The following is a 12,442-nucleotide window of genomic DNA, read 5'->3' on the forward strand; positions in this document are numbered from 1 at the left end:
TCAATCAAATTTTATTAGCAATCATTAACTAAGTATAAGTTTATACAATTAACCCACAAATAAATAGAAGAGATAAACAACAGAATCATAAGTAAAGAGCATCAATTTAGATCATCTTCTAGTTCAATTATCATGTGAGGGTCCAAGCCTCTCTTAACCGTGAGCACGACTGATATATCAATTTAACCTCTGCATAGATTGTACACTTTACCCACAATTCATGTTTTTCTTGATGCCCGAGATTGCAAGGTGTTCACGTTTTGGAGCGTCACGAATAGAATCCACAAGCGCACAAATATCATCGTAGCTTTCACCTAAGGGTATTCAAGGGTATCGTATCCACTGAGGAACGTGAGTTTATTATCAAAGTCTTTGATTCGTCCAGGGGACACCACACTACCAAAGAGGTAAGGGACAGAGAGGATTTCTAAGGATCAGAATCAAAGGTAAGATAGCACTAATTAGTTGTTCACTTCGGGCTATCAGGTTCGCCTAGATAAAACCAGAAGCTATGATAATAAGGCTACTATCGTACACCCGAATATGGAGGATTATGATGGCACAAAACAGGGTTGTCAGCACCATTAGGCTACCTCTACAACCCGTGGGATGTCACAACAATCGAAGGGTAGACTCTAGTCTAGTCAACACGTCTACACTATCTTCTCCTAACCCTAGAGTCGTACAGGATTATCCATCTTTATCGGGAGTCCTACTCTAGAGGCATCCACTAATGCTATTGAATAATCAATCCAGTAAACAACTAGGAAACTGGCACTATCTTAACTAAAAAACTAAAGCACAAAGAAGATCACCAACACTTACTATGATTGATAAGCATCCGTCGAGGTATAAGGTGGAGGAGTGTGCGGGTAGCGCAAACCTAGCACCACCCCATCTCCTCTCACTCTCTTCCTATTTCTCTAGCACTAGCAAGCCAGCACTAAGCCTCTAAGGCAAGCTCTTAACCTCAAAAGTGAGAAGAGGATTGATGTGAGTTGTGTTGCATTTGGATCCCCCTCTACTATTTATAGAATAGATCCATGCCCTTTTCTGCCGCAAGTTGAAGCCCGAGCCTCCCTAAACCACCTTTGCCATCCAATTAGGGATCTCAATGTTGAACAGGTAAGGCGGAGGTGCTGAGACTTGCTCGGCCAACCTACATGGTAGGCTGAGCAAAAAATGTGACCAACCGGCCCCAATTTCGTCCAGGAGGCTGACACGTGGGTTCCAATTTCGTTATGGATGAGTGGTCCAGTCCTAAGTCGCTTTGCTAGCTCTGGTGGGCCCATGAATCCTCGTACTCGCACCTAATTCGCCGAGTGGATGTTCCCTTGGATTGATGATGTGTTCATGCTCATGGGATGTGTTTCCTCCTCATGTGAGGTTGTCAAGTATGCCCTTTGATCCTTATGCTTGCTTGTGATTGGTCGGGAATTCATATCTTGGATCATACTTGATAGTTTCTTGCATTTTTCGCCCAAATTCGCCTACACACATTTTCATACCAGCATCTGTGGAATTTGTCAATGAATCATCCTATACTAACATTTATTCCCTTTGATTCTCATATTTTGAGCAATATTTGACTGTCAAAATGAGTCAAAATAGACCGTCAACACAAGGCCCTTAAACACTTCCGAGGTGAGTGGCATGAATTCACTACGAGGCATTTACAAAGATTCCCAATTTTATAACAATCCGCTAAGCTTTCAAGTCAAAGCGGTCATAACACTTACTAATGAGGATGATGCCTTTAACCTAGAACATATCAATGCCTCGAGAGGTCCGAGCTATACTCCGACAATGCAACCCCTCTTGTCCTTTCAAAAGATTATCATAAGCCAAAGTTTCTCATTAGTTAGCCAAGATGAGAGAGCCATATTATATTGTGGTTCCACTATTTTCCTGGGTGGTTCTGCATGTTCCAATTAGTTCAGTGGTATTAATCATCAAAAAGGTAGATCGGAACATGAAGTATATCAAGTGCAGCATTGATTCCAAGTTATCTAACCATAGTCTAGTATATCAGCAACTAGCATAGCTACAAAATAAAGCTAAATAAGCCAAGTTTAATCAAGGAAGGATGAACAAACTAGAGACATCCTTAACTAGGACTCATCATATTCAAGACACATGCATGCATATAAAGTAAATATGAATATTTATTTATTGGGACAGCAATATGACCAAGGACCACTTACCTTCCTCAAAGTGTTGCTGCTGCTGCTCAGCTTCTTTAATTTGAACCCTTGCTCTTGCGGATCCTCGGACCGCGAACCTTCTATCGCATCACACAAGTACATACAAGGCAAGCACAATAAATAAGAAACATTACACAAAATAGTATAAACAGAGCAGAACAAGGTTACAAAGCTACAATACATGTTTCAAGGATTGCGTGAGCGCAAGAATCGATGAAATGGAGTTAAAACGATAAAGATATGGCTAAAACAAGGTTCTAGGAGCTTGTTTGAAAAAATATTTGAATCTAAAAGGGCTCTGGGCGAAAGAAACCCAGGGATGAAACAAAAATCAACCTTAAATTTAGGGTTTAGATCGAAACAAAAAAGCTTTGGACGACAAGCATAATTTTACAAAAACGCAAGGATTAAAATAGAAGAAAAAGCATAATTTTTTTGCACTCAACAAACAAGCAAGTTTGCCGAGTATATTTATTTTACCAAGTGTCTTTTACAAAGCACTCTGCAAAATAATTATTTGCCGAGTGCGCGAAAGAATGCTCCCGGCAAAGAGCCGGTTTCTGGTAGTGCCCTCCCCTCACCCTCCCGTTCATGAACGGGAGGGTGAGGGGAGGGCACTACCAGAAACCGTCCCCCAAGTTCCGACTCATCATGCTTCGAGCGAGCGACTGAGCCTCAAGGCACATGGCGAACGGTCACGCTGCCATGGCCGCGATGCTGGCGCTCCTGGCGGCGACCGCGCTCTACTGCGGTATGGCGGCGGCTGTGCTGCTCTGGGTGGAGCACTCGGCCAGGAACGACGGCATATGCTCAGCCTGCTCGTCGTCGGGGACTGAAGGCGTGGGGGCACGCACAACCAGGGTTGCCGAGCAGGTAAAAAAGGCATTTTCATCTGCTTATTTGTTCATAGCTTCATCCCATTATTAGGTGTAGTACCAGTTATTTTTGGTTCATCGAAAGAAAGAAAGAAAAAAGACAGTTCAGTGTTAAAATCTTCAAGGTCGTTGCTGCTCATCAAAGTAGTATAGAACTTTTTTTTGAAGTAAAGTAGTATAGAACTTGTTTGCTGTTGGGCGCGCGGATGATGGTTGATTGGACTTGCGAACGGACTTTGCTGACCGTAAACAATAATAGTCCCTGCAATCAACGGAAAAGTTAAAATTTTGTACATTTTCGTAATTTTAAATTTTAACAAACAACTTTCACAATTAGTATCTATCATGGTAACATACACGCTTAAACTTATTAGCCTACAAATATTATGATATTGTTTTTGCAATGAATGTACACAAATCATCTTACCATATCACAATCCCTCATTGTTTGTATTCAATAGAAGACGGATATTTTAAAGTCACAACGCAAGTTTACCACGTGCACTCCAAATATCGCTTTTGGTTCTGTGTGGAGAAAATACTAATAAATCTTTTCATGTAGATGGGAAGGGTTTGGGGAAAAGCTCGGCTAGTTACCACCTTTTTCTATCATTTTCAGCAAGTAACTATTACCTTTTTTCTATCATTTTCAGCAAGTAATTAGCATATTTTCAGTCATCTTCAGCAGGCAATTAGCATATTTTTCTGTCATTTTCAGCAAGTAACTACTATCTTTTTCTGTCATTTGTTGCAGATTAAGACGAGTGGACCAAAGCATACTTGTGGTTCTGTTAACAACTGTGGTGAAACAATGGTCTCAAACAATTGTGTCATGATATTGTCCAAATTATGTCAAATTCTTATTCTTATTATTATTGAAATGCTGCTGAAATAGAATGGCAAACAAGGGTATATTCAATTATTTAAAAAAGTAGGAGTATATTTGCAAGGGTAAAATTATCTTTTTTTAACACTGTTATTCGGAGTAGGGTAAAACAAGACTTCATATGCAATTAAAGATAAAAATGCAAAGTGAAAGAAAGTGGGAGTAAAATCACAACTGGAGTTCAACACAGGGGCAAGAACGCAGTTGCCCCAATAAATTAATTTTAAATTTAAATTCTGAGAATTCAAATTTAAATTGCACCTCAACTGATAAAACAATTCAAGCAACAACGGATGCACAAAACCTCCGTAACCTTATATTTCATTTTATGGCTAAGTAATATATTTGCAATTTACAATAAATGTTCTAAAATCTAATATAAATTAAATAAAATCATATTGTGCCTGCAACAAATCTAGTAAATTTTATTGAGAGTTTTACCTGTGTGCCATTATAAATTGTTGAAATGACCTACGTGCCATCCAAAATTTAGAAAGTTCTTCTATACCTTACATCGAAGTTTTTTTTATCTGTGTGCCACTACCGTCACATATACCGTTAAAGGCTAACAGAGAAGTTTCCAACTAGATGTAAAATTACACTTTTGCCCATCACTCTCGCAGTCATATGAGTCTTTCACTTCACCCTTTTCTTCTCTAGCGAATCTCGACTTGAAGAGGAACCCTAGAAACAAGAGGAGAGACAGATCTGAGAGCGGAGGGGCGACAACAGATCCTCACGCGGGTCACGCGTAGAGCCTCAGTAGGAGGGACGCGCGGCTTCCCGCGGCGCCACGCACGGTGTCCCCCGCTGGGCGGGGCGCCGGGCCACGCGTGGTTTCCCCCGCCGGGCAGGCGCCGGGCCATGCTCGGCACCTCGCGCGCCAACCTGCAAGGCGGGGCGCGGGGCCACGCGCTGACGCGTTGCAGGGCGGACCGGTCGGGACGCACTGCAGGGCGCTGCAGGACGTGCTGCAGGAGGGACGAGCAGGGTCGCAGGACCAGGTGCGAGCAGGAAGGGGCGCCGGCGTAGATCTGAACAGGGACCGCGGGACCAGGTGCAGCGGCTGTAGATCTGAACAAGGAGCGCGGGAGCATGGCCGATTTGGTGCGGTTCATGGAAGGATGGCGGATGAGCGACCAGCCTGGCTTCCGGATGGGTGAGTTCTCGTTTGTGACTTCAATTGTATTGCATCAGTGCCATGTTTAGTGTTGGTTGGATTTGAATAAGCTGTGTAGATATGTGTATTCATCTGTAGGAATGACATTGAGACCAGTTTCAATCTAGAAATCAGAATAATTAGTCCAAGTATGCGAGGACCATGGTTTGGCTTTAACAAAGTTATTGATTCAGACACCACAAATTTTAAAGATCTGGTTGATGAAATTGTGGATAAGTTTCCTTGTGGGTATGGTGATGTGATGAAGCTGTTCTATTTCTGTGCTGATAGCAAGTCCAACATTGAAATTCATTCTGACCAAGACTTAATGAATATGTTTGCCAAACACAAGACTTCCAAATGTTGTCGCATGTCAATTGCATACCATAAACCAGATGTTGATCCACCAGAAATTCCACTATGGGACAATGTTGAAATTCCATGCACCGCGTCTATGCCAGGCCCTAGCTATGTAGAACCTAGCAAAGCAACTCAACTTGAGACTGTTACAGAACCATATTATGATATGGTAGACATAGAGAACAGCTCTCTTCCAAGCTATGTTAGACAAATTGAATATGTGGGGGTTGATGAAGATCTAGCTTTATACTCTGACATAGAACCTACTTCTCATGCAAATGTTGATACTAGTGAGAAAAAGGATGAAGATTATGATCCAGGTTCGAACTCTAAATCTGATTCTATGACCGACTCCGATATAGATGCCGAGGTAGATGAAACTACTAAGGATATAGATGCCGAGGTAGACGAGACTATTAAGGATACATTACCATCTCACATTCCTTAAGTGGCATACAACAAAGATGACCCTCCTATGGAAGTAGGGAGCATCTATCCAAACATATCTGAATTTAAGTTGGCTCTTGCAACACATGCTATCAAGAATGAATTTGAGTATAACATTGAAAAGAGTGAACCAGGGAAGTATCAGGCATACTGCACGGGCCATGTAGATGGTTGTAAGTGGAGGATTCATGTATCACGTACAAAGGGCGATCAAACTACTGTACAGGTAATTTCTTTGTGCATATTTTGTCACTTATACTTTATTCATATTTCTGATTTCACAATTCTGATTTGTAGGTCAAGAAGAACCCTTCTCCTCATATCTGTCATAGTACAAGGAGGAGTGGGAAGGTGAAAGCTGCTACCAAGTTTTGGATTTGTGGGAAGATTAAAGATTGGTTAGCTGAGGACTCAACTATTGGGCCTACAGAACTTAAAAGAAGACTTAAGGAGCATTACAAAGTAAGTATCAGTTACAAGAGAGAGTATGATGGTAAATTACTTGCTGTGGACAAGTTTTTTGGTAATTGGAAACAAAGTTTTGACAAATTGTACAAGTTTAAGGCACAAATAGAACAGACCAGTCCTGACAGCTTTGTTGTCATTGATCATCACACAATAGAGGGCAAAATCAGGTTCAATCGGTTTTTTTTTTGCAATGAAAGCTTGTGTTGAAGGTTTCCTTAGAGGTTGTAGGCCTTATTTGGCTATTGACAGTACATTCTTGAGTGGAAAATTCAGTGCAGTTGATGGGCATAATTGGATGTACCCTGTTGCTATAGGGGTCATTGATTCTGAAACCAATGATAATTGGATCTGGTTCATGGAGAGGCTTAAGGAAGCTATTGGTACCCCACCTGGTTTAACCTTTTGCACATATTGTGGCCAGGCAGTCATGACAGGAGTTAGTGAGGTTTTTCCAACCGCAGAGCATAGAGAGTGCATGTGGCACTTGGTGCAGAATTTTAAGAAAAGGTATTGGGGAAAAGTGTATGATGAACATTTGTGGGCTGCTGCTTATTCTTGGAATACATATATGTTTGACAAGCATATCCATTCCATGGCTGCAAAAAATCCAGCAGCAATATTGTACTAGCAGGAAAACCATACAAAACTATGGACAAGAAGCCAGTACTCTACAATGCCCAAAATTGATTATGTGACAAACAATTTAGCAGAAAGCTTCAACAATTGGATTAAAAATGAGAAAGTGATGCATCTAGATGACTTGATGGATAGTATAAGGCAGAAGGTCCTTATCAAGTGGACTTGAGGAAAAAAATTGCACAGAAAATGGAAGGTAAAATTTTGCCACACATCATAACTAAGTTGAAGGACCAAAGCAGGAATCTAGGCATTGATGTTGTCACTAGCTCACCTGATGGGATTGCAAAGGTTACAGCAAGGGAAGGTTCTAGTTACAGATTCGTTGTGAACCTACAGGAAAGGACATGTTCATGCAGAGCATGGCAAGTTTATGGATTACCTTGTAAGCATGCAATTGCTTTTATCACCTCGATACCTGGAGAGAAAATAGAAGATCATGTGGACAACTACTACTCAGTAATGTTCAGGGCTGCCTATGATGGTAAAATCCCTTCTCTACCAGACAAGTCCATGTGGCCCAAATCAGAACATGGTTTCTTCATGCATCCTCCATTGTTGAAGTCAACAGCTGGTAGGAGAATGCAAAACAGATACAAGGCAGTAGTAGAGGGTGGCAGCAAAGGAGCCAAAGGAAGTCATCAGTGTCCAATTTGTCAACAGTATGGACATCGTTGGTGGAAGTGTAAGGATGGTGACCCAAACGACATAGCTGCAATGCTTGCTGAAAGGTAACATGGAAGCTAAAGTTTGTGACTATTTTTCCATGTTTGCTGCATTACTAGTTGCTAACATATTTGTTGTGCAGAGGTCCACCTAAAAAGAAGAAAAAGAAGGTGCCACCAGCCAGTACCGAGACTAGTATTGTGCTTGCAGCACCTGCACAAAAGATGGTCTTTCCTGTCGTACCGAGTGTTGCAGATCTATCAAAGAAAAGGAAGAACAAATCATCCTCAACAACTGGTGCGAAGAAAAAAAAGAGAACTTCAGCTGCTGAGGCTAGTGACCCCTCTGTGAGGTAAGCTAATTTTCTGTTCTCTCTTTTTACCACTTCAATAGGTTTACTAATGTCTCTCCTTTATCAGGGGGTCTGCACAAGATTCAAATCAGCTAGATCTTTTGGCGATTACATATCCTTCTGGGCCAAGTGAGCAGCACATGGATGACAAGAGAACAAGTCAGCAGCAACACAAGAAGAAAAGGGCCATTAAAAAAAATTAACTCCAAACAAGTCTAGTCCAGCCATGGCAACCCACAGCAAGGCCCCTTCTAGTCCGGCCATGGAAACCAGAAGCAAGAAAAAACTAAATTGTCGGTACCTCAGGACTGGGGGACCCCTTCTTGCTATGTCAAGACTCGTGTAGTTATCCGTAACTACGCCCTAATGAGCTGAGCAGCCGGATCTCTGGGGTCCGGCCCCGTCTCACCGGATCAACAGCCCCGGACCTGCTTCCCTCTCAGGACAGGTCCGGTGTCACCACGTGTCCTGGAGAAGAAAGCGCTCGGGGCCAAAACGGCCGGGGGCCCCGGACCCCCCACGGGGACCAGGACCCCCCATATACTATCCAACCCCTCTCCGGGAGGGAACAGACACCCCGCCTGGGGGGTCCGGAGCCGCCACGTGTCCGCAGACACAGATACGCGTGTGGCTGCCGAGCCTCCTCGGGAAGACTTGGCCACCTACCGCATTCAATACGGGAGATGTTAAGAGAGCTCTGCCACAGCAGAGCCCGAGGGGACTTTCGCCAGGCTGTGCTGTTGACCGCGCATTACCAAGATACACTGTACAGCCGCTGGCGCCACGCACGTCAGTCTGCTACACCAGTTAGACGCGACAACTCGGCGGCAGAGTATCATAACGCCTACACGGTAGACCCAACAGTCTACGCCGCAACCTACACTGCCTCAACGGGCGCCTCACTGATGAGACAGGAGAAGCCCCCCCTCGGCCAGAGAATCTGCAGGACGGCGAAGCATATCCGGCAAGAGACTCTCCATCACTGGAGCACCATTAGTGTCTATTTAGTATAAGAATACCTCCTTGTTGGGCCCATCTGTCGGGGTCCAACACCCGTGTACGCGCCCTCCTTGCACTATAAAAGGGGGACGCCCGCTAGAGAATGACTCAGAGCCCGGCAGGGCAGAGGATTGACTCATTCATACAAAGTGCAATACACCACTCAGTGGATGTAGGATATTACGCTCCGGCGGCCCGAACCACTCTAAATCCGTGTGTCCTTGCATTCTTGCCCCGAAGCCAGATCGACCTAATAGTTTGGCTCTTCCCTGAGTACTCCCCCTCTGGGATTAGGCGGGTGCGTTCCCCCACCCGGCTGTGGGTACCTAAGAAGCCCGCGACATTTGGCACCGTCCGTGGGGAGGTGCAAGTGTTGGCTAGATCTCCAGGCTTCTGAGGCTGAGCTCATCCTCTGCAACAGCGATGAGAAGATGAAGAGAGGCATGGCGGCACCTACGTCACATGTCACAGCGCCGAGGCAGCAGCACCCTCGGTGCGGCGGCGCGCGGCAGCGGCGCCTGCTGTGCGTCGCCACTGCGACACCTCAGAACCGGCGTAGTGGCGCACAGCGGAGACGCCCGTTGTACGCCACCCTACAACACCTCCGCGTCAGCTCAAGGTTTTCTCTCAAGCAACCACCAGGACTCCCCTGCGGCGACATGATGTTGGCTCAAGGCTTTCTCTCAATATGAAGCCTGGAGCCGACCACTGTGGCCCGGGGGGAGTTTACCGTCGTCTCCTCCCTCGCCAGGGCCGAGTCTCTCTTGGTGCTGCTGCAGATAGGATTCTGCCACCAGGTACGGGGGCCTAATGCCAGCACCAAGGTCGAGCCGGCGAACGACAGCCCTTCTCCACGCTCCGTGCTCATCCAAATGAGCACCCAACTCGTGGTGAGCAATCATCGGGCTGGCTTCCGGCAGCAGACGGCAGCGGCAGGGCCACTCCCATTCAAAGCCAAAGAATTTGTTCTCATGCAAACTAAGCATGAAACAGTTCTTGTGCGAAGGAGGGCCCTCCAAGCTCCCGAGGTGATGCTAGATGATGCTGTGTAAGTATGTCCAGGGTACCTTCGCCCCAAACAACTGAGAAGAACCCCCAAGGTGGCAGTCCGACTCCAGCCAGGGACATGCATGCCCTACGAAGCGGCAGCTGCAGGTTACCACTAGATAGGATTGAGTTAGTTTCTCCTTTGTAATGATATGGTGCCTACGTGTGGCTTAGAGCGGTAAAGGTCCGCCCTTGTAAACCCGGCCTCTGGCTTCATCACACAAACAGGCGACACCAACGAGTGGTCCAGAGCGGTAGAGGTCCGCCCTCGTAATCCCGACCTCTGATGTACACCACAAATCAAGTAATAAAGGAGATTTGCTTCCTTGATCCTACCCTTACATTAACCTAATAGCACTTCTCCATTCAGCTTGCATGTTTTCTTTCTTCCATACGGAGTCTTTTCTTTGTTGCTAACAATCCAAATTGAGCTGCTGGCTTGTGGTCAGGTGGGGACACCCCTTCTAGCTGGAAGGCAGTTCGGACCCCCGGGGACCTGCTCAGGAGAAGTGGTGCCGTATCCTGGGATAGAGAAGTTCTGCGTAGCTTAGCCTGGTAATATACCCTAAGCCTACGTACTTCACTACCCTGTTACGGGTCCCCTAGTATCCGAGTCTGCTGTCCCTAGAGGTCCCGGGCTCCTCTCTAGTATAAGGCCTGGTTTCCTACACCTTGCTGCAGACTCCGGTGGCGTAATTCATGGATCGTCGGCAACGCTCCAAGTCCACTCCGGTGGCCCGCTCCGGCGGAGACCGCTCGACACGGTCGCTCCAAGTCCACTCCGGTGGCCCGCTCCGGCGGAGACCGCTCGCCACGGTCGCTCCAAGTCCACTCTGGTGGCCCGCTCCGGCGGAGACCGCTCTCCACGGTCGCTCCAAGTCCACTCCGGTGGCCCGCTCCGGCGGAGACCGCTCGCCACGGTCGCTCCAAGTCCACTCCGGTGGCCCCCTCCGGCGGAGACCGCTCGCCACGGTCGCTCCAAGTCCACTCCAGTGGCCCGCTCCGGCGGAGACCGCTCGCCACGGTCGCTCCAAGTCCACTCCGGTGGCCCGCTCCGGCGGAGACTGCTCGCCACGGTCGCCAGAAGCCGGGTCCAGGGAAGTAGTACTTTCTCCTTGGGCGGTTCAAGGTCCGCTTAGCTCGGTTCTGTACCCTAAGCCTGCACCTTCGCCGCACTATGGAGAGCACTCTAGTACCAGAACCTGGCAACAAGTGCAATGGCCTTGAAGGGGTCCGGAGCACTCGCTCTCAACATGGGCACGCCAACGCAATCAACATTGCGTCATGATCCTGGCCCCACCTGCGGGTTCGTACCTCTCCCGATGTGGGTCCGGGGGCCACTGTCGGTACCTCAGGACTGGGGGACCCCTTCTTGCTATGTCAAGACTCGTGTAGTTATCCGTAACTACGCCCTAATGAGCTGAGCAGCCGGATCTCTGGGGTCCGGCCCCGTCTCACCGGATCAACAGCCCCGGACCTGCTTCCCTCTCAGGACAGGTCCGGTGTCACCACGTGTCCTGGAGAAGAAAGCGCTCGGGGCCAAAACGGCCGGGGGCCCCGGACCCCCCACGGGGACCGGGACCCCCATATACTATCCGGACCCCTCTCCGGGAGGGAACAAACACCCCGCCTGGGGGGTCCGGAGCCGCCACGTGTCCGCAGACGCAAATACGCGTGCGGCTGTCGAGCCTCCTCGGGAAGACTTGGCCACCTACCGCATTCAATACGGGAGACGTTAAGAGAGCTCTGCCACAGCAGAGCCCGAGGGGACTTTCGTCAGGCTGTGCTGTTGACCGCGCATTACCAAGATACATTGTACAGCCGCTGGCGCCACTCACGCCACGCATGTCAGTCTGCTACACCAGTTAGACGCGACAACTCGGCGGCAGAGTATCATAACGCTTACACGGTAGACCCAATAGTCTACGCCGCAACCTACACTGCCTCAACGGGCGCCTCACTGATGAGACAGGAGAAGCCCCCCCTCGGCCAGAGAATCTGCAGGACGGCGAAGCATATCCGGCAAGAGACTCTCCATCACTGGAGCACCATTAGTGTCTATTTAGTATAAGAATACCTCCTTGTTGGGCCCATCTGTCGGGGTCCAACACCCGTGTACGCGCCCTCCTTACACTATAAAAGGGGGGACGCCCGCTAGAGAATGACTCAGAGCCCGGCAGGGCAGAGGATTGACTCATTCATACAAAGTGCAATACACCACTCAGTGGATGTAGGGTATTACGCTCCGGCGGCCCGAACCACTCTAAATCCGTGTGTCCTTGCGTTCTTCCCCCGAAGCCAGATCGACCTAATAGCTTGGCTCTTCCCCGAGTACTCCCCCTC

At 47.5% G+C, this 12,442-nt stretch overlaps 1 protein-coding gene across 2 annotated transcripts; it reads left to right on the plus strand.

Moving 5' to 3' along the window:
* Positions 1–5,062: 5,062 nt before the first annotated feature.
* On the plus strand, positions 5,063–8,297 carry LOC120675646. 2 transcript variants are annotated; one of them, XR_005675415.1, is made up of 3 exons: positions 5,063–5,124; positions 7,912–8,053; positions 8,121–8,237. XR_005675415.1 is itself a non-coding variant. In XM_039956850.1 (3 exons), the coding sequence occupies exons 1-3, from the start codon at positions 7,753–7,755 to the stop codon at positions 8,254–8,256; spliced, it is 360 nt and encodes a 119-aa protein (XP_039812784.1). In that variant the 5' UTR covers positions 7,648–7,752; the 3' UTR covers positions 8,257–8,297. The 2 variants fall into 2 exon arrangements, 1 of the variants encoding a protein (XP_039812784.1); XM_039956850.1 differs by lacking the exon at positions 5,063–5,124 and adding an exon at positions 7,648–7,766 and having other exon boundaries at positions 7,844–8,053; positions 8,121–8,297.
* The last annotated feature ends 4,145 nt before the right edge of the window (positions 8,298–12,442 follow it).

This window comes from Panicum virgatum, chromosome 5N, assembly GCF_016808335.1.
Source record: "Panicum virgatum strain AP13 chromosome 5N, P.virgatum_v5, whole genome shotgun sequence".
Lineage (NCBI taxonomy): Eukaryota > Viridiplantae > Streptophyta > Magnoliopsida > Poales > Poaceae > Panicum > Panicum virgatum.